The 23,240-nt window shown below is 35.8% G+C and overlaps 1 protein-coding gene across 2 annotated transcripts in view; it reads right to left on the bottom strand.

Annotated features, from left to right (window-relative positions):
* Positions 1-23,240, bottom strand: part of SREK1IP1 (SREK1 interacting protein 1) — a 54,293-nt gene that overhangs the window by 12,164 nt on the left and 18,889 nt on the right. For both annotated transcript variants that reach the window (XM_058563999.1, XM_058563998.1), the window contains one exon: positions 14,279-14,422. In XM_058563999.1, coding sequence (XP_058419982.1) covers positions 14,279-14,422 — 144 coding nt within the window. The remainder of the gene's footprint in view (positions 1-14,278; positions 14,423-23,240) is intronic.

The raw sequence follows: 23,240 nt of genomic DNA, 5'->3' as shown, positions 1-23,240 counted from the left end.
CTCTATTTTTTGGAATAGTTTGAGAAGGATGGGTATTAAATCTTCTTTGAATGTTTGGTAAAATTCACTGGAGAAGCCATCTGGTCCTGGACTTTTATTTTTTGGGAGGTTTTTGATTACTATTTCAATCTCTTTACTTGTTATTGGTCTATTCAGATTCTCCATTTCTTCTTGGTTCAATTTTGGGAGGTTGTATAAGTCTAAGAATTTATCCATTTCTTCTAGATTGTCCAATTTGTTGGCATATAATTTCTCATAGCATTCTCTTATAATCCTCTGTATTCCATGGTATCCGTTGTAATTTCTCCTCTTTCATTTCTAATTTTATTTACTTGAGCCTTTTCTCTTTTTTTCTTAGTAAGCCTGGCTAAGGGTTTGTCGATTTTGTTTATCTTCTCAAAGAACCACCTCTTTGTTTCATTAATCCTTTCTACTGTTTTTTTGGTCTCAATTTCATTTATTTCTGCTCTGATTTTTATTATTTCTCTCCTTCTGCTGGCTTTGGGCTTTGTTTGTTCTTCTTTTTCTAGTTCTGTTAGGTGTAGTTTGAGGTTGCCTATTAGGGCTTTTTCTTGTTTGTTAAGGTGGGCTTGTATCGCTATGAGTTTCCCTCTCAGGACTGCTTTTGCTGCATCCCATATGGTTTGATATGGCATGTTATCATTTTCGTTTGTTTCCAGATAGTTTTTGATTTCTCCTTTAATTTCATCAATGATCCATTGGTTGTTCAGTAGCATGTTGTTTAATCTCCACATTTTTGTCACTTTCCCAGTTTTTTTTTCCTGGTTCATTTCCAGTTTCATAGCCTTATGGTCTGAAAAGATGCTTGTTATGATTTCAATCTTCTTAAATTTATTGAGGCTTGCTTTGTTTCCCAACATATGGTCTATCCTAGAGAATGTTCCATGTGTGCTTGAGAAGAATGTGTAGTCAGCTGTTTTTGGATGGAGTGCTCTGTATATGTCTACTAGGTCCATCTCGTCCGGTTTTTCATTTAAGTCTAATATTTCTTTATTAACTTTTTGTCTGGATGATCTATCCATTGCTGTAAGTGGGGTGTTAAGATCCCCTACTATTATTGTGTTCTTGTTGATTTCTCCTTTTAGGTTTGTTAATAGTTGCTTTATGTACATTGGTGCTCCTATGTTGGGTGCATATATATTTATAAGTGATATGTCTTCTTGATGTAGTGTCCCTTTTATCATTATATATTTCCCTTCTTTGTCTTTCTTAACCTGTTTTATCTTGAAGTCTACTTTGTCTGATATGAGTATGGCAACACCTGCTTTCTTTTGTTTGCCATTAGCTTGGAGTATTGTCTTCCATCCTTTCACTCTGAGCCTGTGCTTGTCTTTAGTGCTAAGATGTGTTTCCTGAAGGCAGCATATTGTTGGGTCTTGCTTTTTAATCCACCCTGCCACTCTGTATTTTTTGATTGGAGAGTTCAATCCATTTACATTTAGGGTAATTATTGATATATGAGGGCTTAATGTTGCTGTTTTGTCACTTATTTTCTGGTTCTTTTGCATTTCCTTTGCTAAACAACACACTTTTAAATAATTCATTAGGCAAAAAGGACGTCTCAAGGAAAATAAGAAAATACATTAAATTGAATGAAATTGAAATATAACATACCAAAATTTGTGCAACACAGCTGAAGCGGTGCTGAAAGGGAAATTTATACCACTAAATGCTTACAATAAAAAAAGAGGAAAAGTCTCATATTAATAATCTAAGCTTTCTTCTCAAGAAGCTAAGGAAAAAAGCTAAATAAACCCAAAGCAAGTAAAAGAAAGAATAAAGAACAGGAATTAGTGTAATTAAAAACAGAAGAAAAATTAAGAAAAACAATGAAACAAAGAGCTGGATCAATAAAGCCGGCAAATCTCTAGCAAAACTGTGAAAGAAAAAAATACAAATTACCAAACAGAGGATGTCACTATAGACCCTGCAGACATCAAAAGCATAAGTGAATACCATGAACAACTCTACAAATATAAATTTGACAACTTAGACAATACAGAACACTTTCTCAAAAAACACAAATTGCCACAAGTCTTCTAATATGAAGTAGTTAATTTCAATAACCCTTTAGCCATTAATGAAATGGAATTTGTAATTTAAAAACTCCCCTCCCCGCCAAAAAACGCTCCAGGTCCAGATAATTTCACTGAAGAATTCCATTAAACATTTAAAGAAGAATTAACACCAATTTTACACAAGCTTATCCAAAAAAACAGAACAGAAGGAAACTCTTCTTAATATTCTACAAAGCTAATGTTACTCTGACACCAATATCAGACTAAATAGACAAAATAAGAAAACTGCAGACTAATATCTCTCATGAACATAGGTGCAAAAATCCTTAACAAAACATCAGCAAATAGAATTCAGCAATATATATATATATGTACGTGCAATCATACACCATGACCAAGTATGATTTATTCAAAAGATGCAAAGCTGGTTCAATTTTCAAAAATCAATTAATGTAATCCAACATATTAACAAGTTAAAGAAGAAAAATCATAGGATCATATCAATCGATGCAGACAATATAGTTGGCAAAATTCGACACTCATTCATGATAAAAACTCTCAGAAAAAACAGGACTACAGAAAAACTCAACTTCATAGAGTGCAGCTGCAAAAAACTTGCAGCTAACAGTACACTTAAGGGTGAAAGTCTGAATGCTTTTGTCCCATAGGACGGGAATCTAGGCAAGGATATCATCTCTCACAACTCTTTTTCAACATAGTGCTATAAGTTCTAGCCACTGCAATAAAGCAAGAAAAGGCAATAAAAGGCTTATAGATCAAAAGGGGAGAAATAAAACTGTTACTACTTGCAGATGACATGATGGTTTACACAGAAAATCTCAATGAATCCACAAAAAAGCACTGGATCTAATCAGTGAGTTCAGCAAGATAGAAGATAAACATACACAAATCAAATCATACACTAGTAATGAATACACAGACAACAAAATTAAAAACACACCATTTATAATTTTTCAAAAAAAGAAGAAAAATACTTATAGGTATAAATCTAATAAAACATGCATAGGATTTTATGCTGAAAACTATACAATGTTAAGGAAAGAAATTAAAGATCTAAATAAATGAGGAGACAGACCATGTGTTGAAGACTCAACATAGTAAAGATGTCAGTTCTCCCCAAATTGATAGACATGTTTAATGCAATTCCTATCAAAATCTCAGCAAGATTTTTTGTAGATATAGACAACATTATTCTAAAATTTATGTTGAAAGGAAAAGGAACTAGAATAATTACAACTTTGAAAAAGAAGAATAAAGTGAGAAGAATCAGTTCATCCAATTTCAAGACTTATTATATAGCTACATTAATCAAGACTATGTGGTATTGGTGGAGCAACAGACACACAGATCAATGGAACAGAACAGAGAACCCAGAAACAAATCCACACAAATATGACCAACTGATTTTTGCCAAAAGTGCAAAAGCAATTCAATAGAGGAAAGATGGCCTTTCAACAAGTAGTGCTGGAACAATTGGTCATCTTTAAGCAAAAATAATAAACTTTGACCTAAGTCTTATGTCTTATACAAAAATCAATTAAAATGGATCATGGACTTAAATGTAAAATGTAAGACTATAAAACCTTTAGAAAAAAGTAAGGGAAACCATCTTTGGGATCTAGAGATAGGCAGAGTTCTTATACTTCACATCAAAAGCACAATGTATAATAATAAGAACTGAAAAATTGGACTTAATCAAAATTAAAAATTATTACTCTGTGAAAGACCTGTTAAGAGGATGAAAAGATAAGCTACATATTGGGAGAAAATATTTGCAAACCAGATATCCAACAAAGGACTAGTATCTAGAACATATAAAGAACTCAACATTCAGCAGTAATGAAGTGATGTTTAACATCACTAGCCTTTAGGGAAATACAAATTAAAACCATACTGAGATATAACTACACATCTATCAGATGCTAAAATAAAAAATAGTGACAATACTAAATGCTGGTGAGGATGTAGAGAAACTGAGTCACTCATACATTTCTGGTAGGGATGTAGAACAGCATAGCCACTCTGGAAAACAATCTGGCAGTTTATTAGGAAACTAAACATGCAACTACCATACAACCTAGCAATTGCACTCTTAGGTATTTATCTCATTGAAATGAAGATTTATGTTCACCCAAATCCTGTTAATAATAGCTTTATTTGTAATAGCCCCAAACTGGAAACAATTCAGATGTCCTTCAATGGGTGAATGGTTACACAAACTGTGGTATATCTATGCTATAGAATACTATTCAACAATAAAAGGAAACAAACTATTGATATATGCAACAACCTGAGTGAATCTCCAGAGAATTACCATTAGTGAAAAAAGCCAATCTAAAAAAGGTACATACTGCATGATTTCATTTATAAAACATTTTTGAAATTACAATATTACAGAAATAGCAAATTTTTGGTTGCCAGACATTAAGAAGCTAGTAAGGACAAGAGGAAAGTAAGTATGGCTATAAAATGGCAATATGAGTGATCCTTGTAGTGAGAGAAGTATTCTGTTTCTGTAGCAATGTCAATATCCTGGTTGTAATACTGTACCACAATTTTGGAGGATGTTACCATTGAGGGAAACTGTGTAAAGGGTACAAGGTACTCTCTGTATTATTTCTTACAGTGGCATGTGAATCTACAATTATCCCAAAATAAAAAGTTTAATTAAAAAAATCATTTAGGGGTTGGCCCGGTGGCGTAGTGGTTAAGTTTGTGCACTCTGCTTCAGCGGCCTGGGGTTCACAGGTTCAGATCCCAGGTGCAGACCTACACACCGCTCATCAAGCCATGCTGTGGCGGTGTCCCACATACAAAATAGAGCAAGATTGGCACAGATGTCAGCTCAGGGCTAATCTTTCTCAGTAAAAAGAGGAAGATTGGTAATACATGTTAGCTCAGGGCCAAGCTTCCTCACCAAAAATAAAAAAAATCATTTTGCCATATGTCTATGGGTCTGTTCCGTTCCACTGACCTATCTTTACATCAATACCACACTATGTTGATTACTTGTAGCTTTACAGTAAGTCCTAAAATTAAGTTGTGTTAGTCCTCCAACTTTATTATTCCTTTTCAAAGTATTTTGGCTATTCTAGGTTCTTTACATTTCCACAAGAACTTTAGAACTGGCTTGTCAATTTCTAAAACAGCCTGCTGGAATTTTGATTGTGATTAGTTTAAATCCATAAATCAAGTTGGGAAGAACTGACATCTTAAAAAGATTGAATCTACTATTCTATAAATATAGTGTATCTTTTGATTCGTTCATTTCTTTAATTTCCCTCAGCAATGTTTTCTATGTTTCAGTCTTGCACATCTTTTGTCAGATTTATCCCTAAGTATTTCATATTTCTAATGCTATTATAAAAGGTTTTCTTGTGTGTGAGGAAGATTAGCCCTGAGCTAACATCTGTGCCAATCTTCCTCTATTTTGTATGTGGGATGCCACCACATCATGGCTTAATAAGCAGTGGGTAGGTCCACACCCAGGATCTGAATCTGCGAACCCCGGGTCGCTGAAGCAAAGCATGCGAACTTAACCACTATGCCCTCGGGCCAGTCCCTATAAAAGGTATTTTTAAAATTTCAATTTCTGATTGTTTACTGCCAGCATACAGAAATACAATTGATTTTTTGCCCATTGACTGATCTTGCATTCTACAACTTTGCTAAACTCAGTTATTAATTCTAGAAGCTTTTTTGGCAGATTCCATAGGATTTCTACACAGATGATCAAGTTATCCGCAAATAAGGACAGCTTTTATTCTTTCCTTTCCAAACCGGATGCCTTTGATTTCTTTTTCTTCCCTTATTGCATGGCTAGAATCTCTACTAAAATGGTGAATAGAAGTGGTAGGAGTAGACATCTTTGCTTTGTTCCTTATGTTATGGAAAAATTCAGTCTTTTACCATTAAGTATGATGTAATCTTTCAGTTTTTTTTTTTTTGTGAGGAAGATCAGCTCTGAGGTAATATCTGTCTCCAATCCTCCTCTTTTTGCTGAGGAAGACTGGCCCTGGGCTAACATCCACGTCCATCTTCCTCCACTTTATATGGGATGCTGCCACAACATGGTTTGACAAGCAGTGCGTCGGTGCATGCCTGGGATTCGAACCCTGGGCCACTGCAGCAGAGTGCGCACACTTAACCACTACGCCACCGGGCTGGCCCCAATCTTTCATTTTTTTATAGACATCCTTTATCAAGCTGATGGAGTTCTCTTCCTTGCCTAGTTCGCTGAGAATTTTTTATCAGAAATGGAAGATGGCCTTCCTCAGATAATTTCTTAAGATATTGTAATTATCATACAGGTGTTCTTTTTCAGCCTGTTAAAGATGGTGAATTACATTGACTGATTTTTGAATGTGAAAGAAATCTTGTATTCCTGGGATAAACTCCACTTGGTCATAACATATTATCCTTTTTTACATATTGCTGGATTTGATTTGCTAAAATTCTTCTAATTGCTTAAAATTCTCTTTGTGTCGGTATCTATGGGAATCTCTACTTTTCTTGCAGTATTGTTATCTGGTTTTGTTACCAGGGTAATGCTGGTCTTATAAATTGAGTTGGAAAGTATTCCTTCCTAATTTTTTAAAAAAAATTTATGTAGAAATGGTATTTCTCCTTTAAGTGTTTGCTAGAATTCACGAGAGAAGCTATTTAGCTACAGAGTTTTTTTGTTGAAAGTTTTTAAACTAAATATTTAACTTTAATAGATGCAGGCTACTCAGTTTATCTATTTCTTCTTGAAAGAGTTTTAGTAGTTTGTATGTTTCAAGTAATTTGTCTATTTTATCTAAGTTGTCCAATTTATTGGCATAAGGTTGTTACAATAGTCCCTCATTTGAGTATCTGTATCATCTGTATTGTTGTCACTTCTTTCATTTCTGATATTGATAATTTATGACATTTCTTTTTTATTTTATTTTCTTCACCTGATCAGTTTGGATAGTGATTTTTCAATTTTATAGATATTCTCAAAGAACCAGCTTTTGGTTTCACTGATTTTCTCTATTTTCCATTTCATTGATTTCATCTCTGATCTTTATTATTTCCTTTCTTCCTCTTAGTTTGGGTTTCATTTGCTCTTCTTTTTCTAGTGTGTTAAGGTAGAAGAAGTCATAAATTTGAGACATTTCTTCTTTTCTAAAACAGGCATTTAGTGCTGTAAATTTGCCTGTAAGTACTGCTTTAGGGGCATCCCATAAATGTTATGTTGTGTTTTTATTTTCATTCAGTTCAAAATACTTCCTAATTTCCTTTTGCTTTTTTTTTCTTTGACCTGATGGGTTATTTAGAAGTGTTTGGTTACAAATATTTGGGAATTTTCCAGGAAGCTGTTATTGATTTCTAATTTAATTTCCTTGTGGCTAGAGAACATAGTTTGCATAACGAATTCTTTAAAATTTACTGAGACTTGTTTTCTAGCACAGAATAAGGTTTATCTTGGTAGAAGCACTTGAAAAAGAAAGTGTATTCTGCTGTTGTTGGGTGAGGCGTTCTGTAATGTTAAATAGGTCAAGTTGTGTGACAGTGTTATTGAAGTTTTTTATGTCCTGTCTGATTTAATGTCTACTTCTTCCATCAATTATGAGAGAGGTGTGTTGAAATCTCTGACTATAACTGTGGATTTGCTTATCCACAAGGATTTTCCCTGATAGTTCTGCCAGGATTTGCTTCACATATTTTAAATTTTGTTATTAGGTGCATAAACACTTAGTATTTTTATGTCCTCTTGACTAATTGACACTTTTATCATTATGAAAAAGCCCTCTTTATCCCTAGTAATATTCTTCGTTTTGAAGTCTACTTGGTCTGACGTTCAAATAGTCATTTCAGCTTTTTCTTGAGTAGCTGTCTTTTTCTTTTGTAGCTACAATAAGTTCAGAATGACTATTGTAAACATGTCCACCAAAAAAGTTATGAGAAACTCAGCACATAGAACAGTAGCTATGAAAATAATTTCCTCTTCCATTTAGGAATGATGGATAAGGAGTCCACTGACTAGATTATATTGAGAAATTAGTTCTAGCAAAAACAAAATAATCCTAGAATTCAATAAATCTTTTTTCCTGGCCATCTACCCTTAGGAACTAGCAGTACTGACAAGGATAAGCAGTACATATCTAGGGTATGAGAATTTCAAGCACTGAAGACAAAAGTTTATTTTAGATAGTTCAGTGTTTCTATACTACCACTCTTAAAAGCATTCCACCTCTATTTATTGAGGTTCCTTCTGAGACAGGATGCTGAAATGTACACAGGCATAGCAGGGAAAAGAATTTGAGTTTTTGCGAAATAATAATTTCTTGGAAAATGATACAACCAACCTTTGGAGTACAAAATAGAACACAAGAGGGTCCTCATGTACTTTAGCACTTAAATTTTGTAATGATGAGCAAGAGTGGTGGTCTCTTGTGTAACATACAGGAGTCAGAGGTTATGATCTGCTGCTTAGAGACAGCTTTGGGATAGTATGGTAGACTCATCCTGCAGTACCAGCAGGCTCCACCACTAGATCTTTGCATATCTGTCACCAGGTTTGTAGCTACTCCAGCTCTTTTAAACACCTGATTAGCCAGTTACAAACCTAGACCCATTAATCTAAATTTCCCACTCCTTCTGTCTTCTAATCAACCACTTGCAATATCTTTTGTAGCTGTCTTATAAAAAGTACATTTTGAGCAAAATATAGGCTTTACTCCAATTATCCTATGAATTCATTTAAGCCCTATCTTTATGAAGCTTGAAACCACCATTTGTGAGTCATTCCTTTGAATCTGATTCCAGCAGTTACTAAAAGGAAGGGGAGAAACGATATGGCAATAATAGGCAAACATCTGGTTTTGGCATTTTCTCCTAGGTAGTTTTCAGTGTCAACTATCTTTAAATAAAATCAAGTATGAATTTAACATAAAACTCTCTTAAACAAACAAAACAAAACCAAAAGCCTAAACTAAGCCAACCCCCTCCCCCCCAAATTTGTCAAAATACAACATTTCTTTCCTGGAGTGAACAAAAAGAATATTGTAAAAAATTAAGGGATGAGGTATGAAGAGAGGACTACCTCCTAATTACAGGCAAATTGTAGACTAATATTAAATAATAGTAGCTAAAATAGGAGAAAAAAATTCCATACTCTTGAATTTCTCAGGTCCTATGTAAACAGTAAAATCCTTCTACCTTGACTTCATGTATACTGTACCATAAACAGGTCTTCAGATATTTGCTTCTACCACTAACAATTCCAAAGGTAAGTTTCTTCAGGGAATTCAAAACACAGTATAAAACCTTACCAAGCTTCCTGAAGCACTGTCATGCCACTAGACATAAGCAAGTACACACACACACACACACACACACACACACACACACACAGAGTTTGAGTCAATAAGAACTTATGATCCTTGCCATGCATTTATTGTTCAGTCTTTCCCTGTTCATAGCACTGGTGATATAACTTTCTAAGGCTGCACAGGTCCCAGGTTGTTATAATATAATAAGACAATAATGCTTGCTCCTATCCATGTCAAGTCCTACTCTCACATTTTCCGATTTGCATCAAAAATTGATATATTTGTCATTTAGACTTCTTTTGTTTGTCTTAAATGAAAGATATTAGGGGCCAGTCCTGGTGGCCTAGTGGTTAAGTTTGGCACTCTCCACTTCAGTGGCCCACGCTCTGTTCCTGAGCGGAGACCGACACCACTCGTCTGTCAGTGGCCATGGTGTGGCGGTGGCTCACATACAAAAAGAGGAAGATTGGCAACCAATGTTAGCTCAGGATGAATCTTCCTCAGCAAAAACAAAAAAACCCAAAAAAACAAGAATAAAATTCCAAATTCCAAAAAAATAAAAAAGATATTAAATCTTTTCTTTTAAATCTTTAGATGAAAGATACCAAGATAGTAAATGTATTGAAAAATATGCAATATAATAGAAGCAAACATAAAAGAGGCAAAATAGAAAACAGAACTTATACAAAACTAAGTTTGACTTGGTTTTGTGGTGATATTTCTCCCTCTTCCCTTTCACGTCTTTATTTCACAACAAGAGAACAGCTCGTTACATAAATCCACTAACAATGCGCTGCCTTCTCCTGGCTCACTATTTTTACTCTGTCATTCAAAAAAAACAACATCATAGTCAAGAGCTTGCTACCTCTAAGAACCAAGGAAGGATTCAAGGAGCCTCCAGGACTATCTAAAGGATGTATACAGGATGAGAACTCACACTCAACAGGTCAGTGTTTTACCCTCACCCCTTCAGAGATTCTGAGCAGTATCAGAAAGTGAGCAATGGAACTAAGAACCACATCCTCTACACTCCCTTCCTCCACGTACTGAGGAACCAGTCTACTGTTTATTTGGGAAGGGTCTCTGGGCTTCCATTAGGTAACCGTGAAATAAATATGAATCCCTTTTATAACAATTTCTTACTGGAGTCTGCATGATATATTGGAATGAGTACTATCCTGGGTGGGACGCATGAGACTTGAAAACAAGTTCTGAGCCTTTAAGTGACCATGGGCAAGCATATCTTTTAAAGAAAAAAAAAAAAAGCTAGATTGAGTCAGACATTCTCAATATGAGGTTAGGGGAAAGCTGATTCTAATAAGGGAGCTTTACCAACTACTTCCGATGCTGGAGATTATGATATGTTAACTCCCTCCCCTTCCTCTCAGGGTGGATTTGTCCCAGGTCTTCTGGTTGAAAATCACCTCTAGAATAAACCACTATTCATGATGGGAGTGTACTTTATCCTTCAAGGTGGATGTGGTAAGGAAAAAAAATGTCAAGAACCAATAAACTGGATGATCCCTAAGGTAGGAGGAGCAGCACATTGTAATGAAAACAGTACAGACAGGAAGCCTGGATCATGGTGCTGGCTGTACTGTGACCAGTTGGCAACTTTGGGAAGTCACTCGTCCTCATTTTCTTTTTCTATAAAACTAGGTGTTTAAAATATGTGTTCTCTAAGATCCTTCCTAATTCTAAAGCCAAATGCATTTATCAAAAAAATAGGGCAATGTAGATGGATGGGGTAGAAATTGTCTTCGTGGAACTGACGATCTTAGGCTTTCTCTCCTAGAATCTTCTGTTCTGTTCCTACATGGTTTGGCTGCTCTCTGTGCCTGGTACAGCTGCCTTCCCAGGATCCTCCTTTACGTAGGGATTCCATCCCAGGGATTCCATTCTTATCTCTTCTATGTCCTATATTCCATGTCTTCCTTTTTTTGGTCTGTTCACTTACTTTGGTAGAAAAATCTGGAATAAAAGTGCTCTAAGAAAGGGTATGTGAGAGGTAAATTTTTTCGAGACTTTGAATGTCTGAAAATGCCTTTATTCTACTTTCACAGTTGGTTCATAAAATTTGATTGGGTGTATCATTCTAATCTGGATATAATTTTCCTCCAAAAATTTGAAAGCATTATCCACATCTACTAGCTTCCAGTATTGCTTTAGAGAACTACAAAGCCATTCTGACTCCTGATCCTTTACCTATGACCTATTTTATCCTTGACTCTGGAAGTTTGGATCATATTCTCCTTGTTTCCTATGATAGGAAGTTTCATAATGGTGTGCCTTCGTGTGGGTCTGTTTTTAACACTGTACTTGATACTTGTTGAACCATTTCATCTGGAAACTAATGTCCTTCAGTTCTTGGAAATTTTTTGTTTTCTCTTTCTGGGACTCATTTGAATGAAGTATTTCCTAGAGTGATCCTTCAATTGTCTTTTATCTTTTTTCCTCTTCTTTTTAGATTTCTTCAACTTTACCTTCCATCTCTATCAAGTCTTTCATGTCTGCTTCTTTTTTTAATTTCCAAAAGTTCTTTCATTGTTTTTTTTTCTTTTTATAGTATCTTCTTCATGTTTCATGGAAGCTGTACCTCACCTTTCTATGAAACTGGATATTGATGATTTCTGTTAAGTTTTCTTCTCCCTGCACATACTCTGTATCTTTCAAGTTGATTTTTTTGTTTGTTGGTTTTGGCATCTATATTTCATGTAAAAGTCTTTCCTCAGAAATTTAGTGCTCTTTAATTCTCTAAAAAGTTGACTGGAATCTTTGAGCAAGCAAAGCTTAGAAATCTGGACTTTATGGTAATCTGGGTAGGCCATGTCCTTGAAGAATCCCTGATATCGGTATCTTTATTTCTTTCATCTTAGACTGGTAAGATTTCCCAGAGATGAATCTTCAAATCTTCTGCCTAAGTGATATATACCTGGGAGTCAAATAGGTGAAGATGGCTGGAAGGTTCTCATCATTCTCTATCTAACCTTTAACTTACTGTTTTCATCTGTGTTTGGTATGTCTCAGTTTAAAGACCCTTTGTCTTACCCTGTCTAGAAAATAGACCTACAGTAGTCTGCTGAGGTGATGGAAGGAAGCCATCTGGCTTCACAGAGTAGGGGAAGGGAATCAAGCATCTAATTACTTCAGATTTTTAATCAATGTCTTTGTTTTTAGCCTTACATACATCCTCACTTACAGAGGTACCTAAGAATACTCATTAGCAAGTCTCTAGAGAGTTTTAAAGTGTATGTCAAGCTAATTCTCAGCCTTCCACACTGTTAAAGGATTGAGCTTTCTTAAGTGCAGTCCGTTATCACTAACCCATCTGCCTTTTAGCAAGATTTTATTACTATTGCTTCCTATCCCATTTTCTTTCTCCTTGTGGATTTATGTCTTAAAAAAAAATTCTACTACATTTCAGTGGTGTTTTAGTAGGGAGCAAAAATAAGTGTGTATATTCAAGCAGTTATCTTTACCCTGAAGCTGTATATACTCATATGTAATGTAACTCTTACTTGACCTCTTTGGGACTCCCTCCCTCTTTTGCCTTCTCAGTTTATTCTAGTACCCTGGCAATTGACTTCCATATTTACCTTCATTGGATATAATATGGAAAACCTAAAAAATTTTTAAGGGTTATTGTTCTCTGATGACCTAAAATAAGTTTAATCTTCTTTGTATCTCTCTCACCCCATGGCTAAACTCACATTAAAATAAGTTGCATTTTACTTCTGTGTGACATCTACCATGTGGCATTTTGTAGTTTACAAAGTATTTTCACATACAGCATCACATTTTATCCCTAAAAACCCCACTGCAAGGATAGGCCATTTTATGTACAAGATGGAAAAAAAAATGGTTAAACAGTAGGTCTGTCATCTATTTTCTCTTTGAGGGGAGACAAGGATGCCCCCAGGAAAGAAAGAAGGTAACTTGGTCAAATCTCTTTGTAAACATGCTAATCACAGACCTCCTGGAAACAAATTAAGGGTATTTGCTAGCTGAAGAATCCCTATTTTTTTGGGGGGGGGGGGTGGGCGGTGAAGGGAAGGGTGGCTTAAATAACAGAAATCTATTTTCTCACAATTCTGAAAGTGAGAAGTCCATGATCAAGCTGTTGGTGAGAGAATCCTTATTTATAGACTACTTATAGCAGGATATACTTGGTTTGTCTAAGATTGTTTATGGTAAATAATCCTGGAATCTATGGATTTATGAGGCAAGGTTCCCTGGAAAATGTAACTATCCAGACATAAAATTGAGATGTTTCATGACTAAAATGACTTTCTTTTGTGTAACTAATGTAGAAACCTCTCACGCTAATCTTGGCCAGAGTAGGTTCTGAAGTAGAAAGAAAATACCTGGGGAGCTGTACTGGCTGTCCCAGAACTCTTGCTGCTTTGCCTATGCCTCATGATCATTTATATACTTGAAATTATTATTAAAGCTTGAGACTGGCTAAGATCTCTGATTTGAATTAGTGTGATTTGACAATCCGATCCTTTGTGTTATCCCACTAGGAAATTGAAGTTAAGAGTGGTTAAGTGACTTGCTGCAAGTCATATGCTAAAAAATGGCCAAACAGGGCTAGAAACAAAGTCTCAAATCAGACCCTTTGTACCATGTGACAACCCTAGAGTGATGGAAAAACAGCAACAGCCACAACAAAAACTGGCTTGTGGAATCAGAAATAGACTTGCCTCCTGGTCCTGGTTCTATCACTGATCAGCTGTTTGATTTTGGGAAAATTACTTACAACATTCAAAGCCTATTTCCTTACCTACGTATTACCTCTTACAGAAAATACAAAAGAGATCTTAATGATAAATATAATAGAACAATCGATAAACATGACATAATACAGCAGAACATTTAGAAATATTTTTAAAGGATGAAAGGAAAAAAAGTATTGCTTACTTTTTTCTTGTAATGCCTGCAATTTGTTCAGTTCTTCATTCTCTTCATCACTCTCTTCACTGCTTGTGCTGCTGACATCCAAAACTATGTCCCTTTTCGGGTCTACTCGGAGAAAATTGCGGCATTCAAAAGTCAGGTGACCAGCTAAGTAGAACAAACAAACAAAAAAATATAAATGACAAAATGATACATTATATATTTTTTTGTTTTGTTGCCTCACGGTAAGCAACAACTTACAATTTTAATAATATAATGTTAAGTTTTAACTTTTATTCAGTGGGTGGTAGTTTGCTTTCCCTGAATGCAACACTCAGAGACAGAACTTTTTCCTTTCTTCCTCAGGGCTTCTAATTCAATAAAATTCATTTTTGGCTACTTCTTATGGATTTCAAGGTACTGAATTACTGTATATTCCCTTTTTATGTACTAAATAAAATATCCTCATACTTAAGATTTTATAGTTAACACCTTTCCCATACCTTTTCCTTCTCAGCTTGACTACTACATAATAACATAAATGAATGTGCTCTTCTAAAGAACACCTAAAAATTTAATTCCGACATCACCCACTCCCTCAAGATTCTCCCTATAAGAAAACCACAACAGTTGTCTACATATGGCATGATACAATTAAAAAAAAAATCAAATATCACAAACACCAGAAGAGTACACAAGAAATAATATAACCAATACCCAAGTGTCTATCACCCACATGTTAACCTTTTGTCATATTCACTTACAATTTTTTTTAAGGGAAACACTTGCACACATGTGCGCACACCAAGTTGGAGAGCTTGTACCATCCTTTGGAACACTGCTCCAATCCCATTCCATTCTTTCTGTCTTCAGAAGTTGGTATACTGAAGTGGGTATCTATCTTTCCCAAATAGCAGATTATATTATTATTATTTATAACATAACAATTATACTTACCTATCATTCTGCAACTTGTTTCTGCCACTCAATATTATGTTTTGTGATTTATCTATAATAATGTAATTAACTCTTTTTATCTGATGAATAATGTTCCATTGTATAACAATAACATTTATTTATCCTTTCTACTACTGATAGAATCTTAGGTTGCTTCCACTATTTTGCTATTATAAACAATGCTGAAATGAGTAGCTGTACATATCTCTTTGTGCACACATGCCATGCTTTCTCTAAGGCAGCAGCTTTCAAATTTTTTTGACAATGACTGACGAAATGCAAAAAATAACAATGTAATCAAGTGTACTCATCCGCACATTCATATACATATACACACTAACACTCAAAAATTGAAACAAAAGTTACATGAAGCATTACTACATTTGATATTCAAAAAAAAAAAATGCTGACAGTGACCGCATAATTGATTTCACAACCCACTAATGATTCACCACCACTCTGTGCTAGAGTTTATTTCTAGTTCTCTCTTACTCCAAGGGTGAAGTCCTTTGGATGTTCTAGATTTACAGGAGTGTCTCCTGTTAGAGGCCCTATCTTGGACAGGGCCCTGGGTCTTGCTTTTATCCCTGCACCCTGTAACCCACGAAAATAGAAGTACAAGAACCCTGGGTTCAGCAAATACCCTCAAGACTTATCTCTTAAGAGTTTCCTGTGGTTGTTGGCCTCTGAGTATTCTTTAATTCTTTATTTTCTTCCTGGCACACTAATGTAGCTAAAATATGTACTGCACATTTTATACAAGTTTCTTAGTTGTTTACTGGAGGGTCCAGTCTGACACACTGCTGGAAACAAATTTCCTCTGTTGTGATTTCCTTCCAAATGAATCATTCAGAAGTGTTCTTTTTTGCTTCCAAACATATGGAGTCTTCAGTCTATGCTTTTGTTGATTTGTAAATTTATTACACTGTCATAAGAGAATGGGGTCTGTACGATATCAGTTCTTTGGTATTTGCTGAGATTTCTTTTGTGGCCTATTGTAGTAAATTTAGGAAAAGATTTGGTATGCATTTTAAAAGAATATATATCACTATTTGCTGAATAGGATTCTATGTCTATTTTGTTGTTCAAATCTTCTCCATCTTATTTTTTGTCTAATAACTTACCATAGTGCAATTTTTAAATACCTCTATCATTATAGATTTGTCAATTTCGCCCTGTAACACAGTTTTTGTTATATATATTTTGAGATTATATTGATAAGCACAGTCAAGATCATTACTTTATCTTCTTGGTTGACTGTTCTTGAATCTCTCTTTATTGCTAGTTCTGCTCTTGCCTCAAAAATCTGATATTAAAATTGCTCTACTAGTGCTCTTTTGATTATCAGTTCAATCATATCAAGTTGCCATTTTTGTGAGTAAAACAGTTGAATATCAACAAAATTCAACCTAATATTTATCTGCTCTTTTACCCCATCCTTTTATTTTAATTTCTATGTAGTTTTTAGTTTTCTATGTAGTTTTATTAATAATGACATGTAGCTGGACTTACGTTTCTTTGTGTAATTCCAGACCAGACCAATTTTTAATGTTAATTTCTTAGCTTGGAAAAATAGTTTCTGCCTCACTGGAGGCAGTGTAAATTCACTCCTCATACTTACACATGGTATAAGCTTGGGTTGCCAATTCTAGATTATTCCTTTTCTTTTAATTATTATTTTATAGGAACTCAAACAAACAGTAAACTTTCTTGCCACTCTCCCTAGACAGTGAATGGACGTTTTCTAATCTCTGCTTCACAGCTTTTTGAGCAGTCTGGCTTTATACAAGAGCCTCTACTCCAGCCATGCTGCCATCCCAAGGGGTCTAAGGCCTCACTCCATAGCCCATGGAAGTCTACCCAGTGGGCCTGTGGACCTCATTGTTTTCAGTTATCATTCCGTGCTCTGGCTTTGAGCTCCTTTTCATTTTTAGCACCTGGGGATTTCCTTTTCATTCTTTTGAGCTGGGTTATTTTGTTATTGTTGTTACTCTATTTTTCTCCAGCATCTCTTGGGTTTGGAGCAGAAGGGAGGACTTTCTGTGTTGGTTCAGCCTGGCATTTTGATTAGAACCCCTGATGATACAATATTTCCTTTACTTAAGCTAGCTTTGCATCCAAACACATATTGCAATGAATATTTAAAATAAATCAAATACTTAAATAATAACCACACTGGCAGCAGGCTCTGTCTCACATCCATTTTAGCATTACTTCAATGAAACTGATCCTAAACTGATAAGAAGACAAGTTACTCATGAAGCTACAAAAAATTTCCTATTTTTTTTTTCTATTGGAGAAGAAGTGAACAAACTCAGGAAATAACTCTATTCCAAATTACAGTTTTTGTGACTTCTTTTCTAAATAGACTAAGTAGACAATTAGCAAAAAATTCTTAGGTGATCAGAAACTTAAATTTTTGACCACAGATATGTAAAGACATTTGAAGTTATCACATTTAGTAGGTGATTATAAAAAGCAACATGGCTTTTTCAGAAATGGAGAAGCCAATCCTCCAATTCATATGGAAACGCAAGGGGCCCCAAGCAGCCAAAACAATCCTGAAAAAGCACAAAAGTAGAAGACTCATACTTCCTGATTTCAAAACTTACCACAAAGCTATAGTAATCAAAACAGGGTGGTACTGTCATAAGAACAGACATACAGACGAATGGAATAGAACTGAGAGTCCAGAAATAAACCCACACACATATATATATATGGCCAATTGCTTTTTGACAAGAGTGTCAAGTCCACTCAGTGGGTAAAGGATAGTCTCTTCAACAGATGGTGTTGGGACAACTGAATTTCCATGTGTAAAAGAATGAAATTGGACCCCTCACCTCAAATCATATGCAAAAACTGAATCAAAATGGATCAATGACCATAAAAATATGAGAGTTAAAACAATAAAACTCTTAGAAGAAAGCATAGCGGTAAATCTTTATGACCTTGGATTTGACAGTGGATTCTTAGATATAAAACACCAATAGCACAAGCAACAAAAGAAAAAATTGATAAAATGGACTTCATCAAAATTTAACTTTTGTGCAAAGAAATTATTATGAAAGTTAAAAGACAATCTACGGAGTGGGAGAAAATATTTGCAAATCATATATCTGATAGGGTTTAATATCTAGTATATATACAACTCCTACAACTCAAGAACAAAAGGACAACTCGATTAGAAAATGGGCAAAGGACCTGAATAGACATTTCTCCAAAGAAGATATACAAATGGCCAATAAGACTATGAAAAGATGCTCAACATCATTAGTCATTAGGGAAATGTAAATCAAAACCACAATGAGACATCACTTCATTTCTACTAGGATGGCTATAATTTAAAAAAAAAAAGGAAATAAGTGTTGGCGAAGATGTGGAGAAACTGGAACTCTTATACATTTCTGATGGGAATATAAAATGATGCAGCTGCTGTGGAAAACAGTTTGGCAGCTCCTCAAAAAGCTGAACATAGATGACCCAGCATTCCATTCCCAGGTATATACCCAAATGAATTGAAAACAGAGACTTAAACAGAACCTTGTACATCAACGTTCACTGCTGCATTATTCATAGTACTCAAAAGGTGGAAACAACCCAACTGCCTATCAACAGATGAATGGATAAACAAAATGTGGTACAAGCATACGATGAAATTTATTCAGCCATAAAAAGGAATGAAGTTATGGTATACGCTACAACATGGATGAACTTTGAAGACATTAGGCTATGGGATATAAGCCAGATACACAAGGACAAATACTATATGATTCCACTTGCATGAAATATCTACAATGGTCAAATTCACAGAGACAGAAAGTAGACTAGAAGTTATGCGGGCCTGGGAGAAGGGAGGAATGGAAAGTTAGTGTTTGATGGTTACAGAGTTTCTGTTTGGGGTGACAAAAAAGTTTTGGGATAGTGGTGATGGCTGTACAACATTGTGAATATAATTAAGACCACTGAATTGTATACTTAAAAAATGGTTAAAATGGCAAATTTTATGTTATATATATTTTATCACAATTTTAAAAAATGGAAAAAAAAACCAGACCAGGACACAGTGTATCAGATTTCAATTTCCAGTTTTCCCACTTAACAACAGAGTAATCCTCCTGAGCCTATTTTCCGATTTGTAATAATAACAATAATCAATAGCAACAATTGCTGAGGAATTACTATGGCAAATCATTGATCTAAACACTTGCATTAACTAATTTAATCTTTACAACAACTCTATAGAACTAAGTACTATAATTATCTCATTTTACAGACAGGAAACTAAAGCACAGAGCGGTCAAGCAACTTGCCTAATGTCACATAGCTAGTAAGTGCCAGTTGAGGTTTGTACCTAGGTAAGCTGGTGCTGGAGCCAATGGTTTTGAATCTTCATAAATATGGAGACCATGAAACCTGCTTCACAGGGTTGTTTTAAGAATGAAATGCAATGAATCATATCTTTAAAGTGCGTAGTACAGACCCCAGCATCAAGCAGATTCAATACATGGTACCAGGTTATGACGATTTATTGAACCAATGAAAGCAAAGGTATATTCTCCCTTGTTCTCATTCAAGGAGTGGCTATGTGGGCAACTCTAAGTGCCAAGTAATAACAAAAGCTACACTTTCATTTAGACCATGCAGATGAAAATCCATCAATGCATAAAAAGAATTCTTGTTTTATAATTAGGGTGTCCACATGACCTCGGCCTACAGATAATAACCTTGGCTTATTTCTTGTCCTACAGAGTGTAGAGACTACGCTAACAACTGTTAACCAGGCTTCAGCTCTACCTAAGGTCCTCAGTTTTCAGAAAATAAAAGCTATAAACTTCTGAATTCTTAAACCCAGTTAATTCAAGTTTCACATCTGTATTATTTTGGTTCCTACCCAAAAATGTAGGCCTCTGTATTCATATGTCTTCCTGAAGTCTCATCCTCCTATTGCTCTGTTTCTGTTCCCCTGACCTAATCGATCTTCACCTCCTTCTCTCTCAATCTTTTTATGATAGTTTCTGAAACACACAATCTCCAGTGGACAAACTGCATTACCTGTTGGCAGAATGCTCCCTCTACTGCTTGTTTGAAGGAATATTCGGCTTTTCCCTGAGGACACTTCTCTGCAGCTCACCTCAGTGTTATGAGTATCCTCCAGGCTTCTCAATACTGTTTCCAAACAGCAGTCCTCACTCTCCCAGTCAGCCCTCTGTTGCTGTGTAATAGCACCATGTAATCCACTGACGTCTTTGGAAGCTGCTCATGCTTCAGCTCTTTACCCTAAGCCCTTCCATAAGCCTGGATGGACAGCCTAGGGTGTTGGATGGCTTTTCTCAGTTCCTTGACATTCTAGATGCCACCGCCACACTATGCTCCTGTCATCACCTCGAACTGTTCCATCTCTGACATTTAAACCCCAACATTACTCTCTGACTATAACCTTATATCCTTCTAGCTTTCTCATTCCCTTACACACATGCACAGATCTGGTTTTGACTCTCATTGAGAACTTCAGTCACTCAATCTCTTCACCTTCTCCTAGTCTATCAATTCTCTCATTCCTGACCATCTGAACACTCTTTTATAAGCCTCTTTGACTCTTTCATATTCTTGTTTTGCTACTATACCTCACTGTAAAACAACTAATTTGGCTCACAGCTACCCTTTCTTTGGGTTGTGCCTAGCCCTGGGCAGCCAAGCAATGCTTGAGCACAATCACATATTCATGGACATGAGCACCAACACAGACTAATTATTTCATTTTTCATCTGTCCTTGGTCAACTTCCTCTCCTACTTCCCCTCAATGACTTTTCCAAACTTACACCTGACTTAAATCTTTCTTCAACCACTCCCATGTCCCATTCAATGCCTCCTCCCCATACAGATAATCCTGTCTCCTAATTTACAAAGAAAATTAAGATTACCAGGCAGCATCTCCTTCTACTTTGTCTCCACACCTGAAAACATCCATACTTATTTTCACCTAGTTTCCTCCAAACCTAAGAAGCATCCTTCTCATATCTCTTAGAGGAACTTGCTCAATCTTCTCCTGTCTCCAATATCTGCAACATCTCCTCTAATATCCCTTCAGTCTATATAAACATCTTATATCTTAAATATAAAACCCTCCACTTATCCCATATTCTCTTCTAGGAATTATTAAATATGTTCCTGCTATGGTCTAAATGTTTGTGTCTCCCCAAAATTCATATGTTGAAATTCTAACCCCCAAAGGTGAGTGTATTATTAGGTGGGGCCTTTGGGAGGTGATTAGGTCATTTAGACGTGGTACCCTCAAGAATAGGATTAGTATCTTATAAAAGAGACTCCTGAGAGATCCCTAGCCCTTTCTGCCATGTGAGGATAAAATGACAAGTCTGTGACCCAGAGAGAAGGTCCTTACCTGATGATGCTGGCACCCTGATCTCAGACTTCCAGCCTCCAGAACTGTGAGCAATAAATCTCTGTTGTTTATCAGCTACTCAGCCTGTGGTATTTTGTTGTAGCAGCCCATATGGACTAAGATGGCTCCCTATTTTTCTCATGTAAATTTCTTGAAAACAGAGACTACATAGACTCTCTCCACTTTTTTATCCCTCACCATTCGCGCCTGAATCTACAGTCTGTTTCATGACGTACAACTCTACTTAAACTGATCTTGCTAAGGTCAGCAAAGCATCTTACCTGGCAAATCCAGTGAACATTTTTCAATTCATTTCTCCCAAATCTTTTCTGTTGCACCTGACAATTTTCCCTCAATTTTGGAAATCTTTACTCCTTTGGCTTATGTGATGCTGCCCACTCCTTCTCCAGGCATTGTACCTTCTTGGTCACTTTTCCTTCAGCTCATGCCTATATATTTTACTCCATCTGTTGATTTTTACTCCACCAAGAGTCTCTTATTGATTGTTTCAAAATTTGTTTATATAATATCATGTAGGCCAAAAAATATGAATGTGGAAAAGAAAAGAGTGGTTGTTTCCATGAAACAAAGCTGTACTTTTGGAAAGACTTGCTTTAGATGAAGTGCTTTAAAAAAGCAGTTTTCAGGGGGCTGGCCCCGTGGCCTAGTGGTTAGGTTTGGCATGCTCCACTTCGGCAGCCTGGGTCTGGTTCCCAAGTGTGGACCTACACCACTTGCTGGCGGCCACATTGTGGTGGCGACCCACATACAAAATAGAGGAAGACTGGCACAGATGTGAGCTCAGGGCAAATCTTCCTCAGCAAAAAAAAAAAGCAGTTTTCAAATTGGGCATTGGCAAGAAGACTGTAAAAGATAGGGGGAAAAACTCTAAAACAATGATAAAAGGTACCAGTTTCTCAAAGGGGGCATTTTGGCCAGACAATTCTTCATTGTCCAGTGTTGTCCTATACACTGCAGATGTTTATAATCCCTGGACACTATATACTAAATGTCATACTGCTCTCCCCCACCCAGTTAGGGACAACTCAAAAAAAACCTCCACAGATTTCCAGGGAGGCGGTATCACCCCGAGTTGAGAACTAATGATAGAAGGATCTTGCACTCAGATTTCTTTACAAGTATCTTAACTACTTGCCCATCTTTGAAGAAACAAACTACAAAAGCAGAAAATGCATTTCAGATGTAATTTGCACTCAAAAGACTATTGTAATACCAATTAGCAGACCCACCAGCAAAGAAAACGTCATGACTGTATATCAACAGATTAGCATTTTAAGTTAAATAAAACGGTAAAGGTATTTAGGTATGTTTTTATCTCCTGCTGCTGCGATAAAATGCTCAACTACTGAGTCTACTGAACTAAACTTGTCTTAAGCATTTTTGCTGACTACTATCATAATTACTTGAGACATTTATTCCATGGTCAAAGGCTTAGTTTCCTTGTAGCTTATAAATATTCAGAAGTTGCCAACTTCAAAAAAATTTTTTAAAAAACTCATTAAAGAAATAGCCATTCTTCTAGTTTTGCTGAGGAAATTCTGCCACAAAAAAGCGAGACCCATGGTATTTAGTAAGACATTTATCCTTAACTTGAAACTTTTTAA

This window comes from Diceros bicornis, chromosome 20 (assembly GCF_020826845.1).
Source record: "Diceros bicornis minor isolate mBicDic1 chromosome 20, mDicBic1.mat.cur, whole genome shotgun sequence".
Classification (NCBI taxonomy): domain Eukaryota; kingdom Metazoa; phylum Chordata; class Mammalia; order Perissodactyla; family Rhinocerotidae; genus Diceros; species Diceros bicornis.
This window is presented reverse-complemented; position numbering and strand designations above follow the sequence as displayed.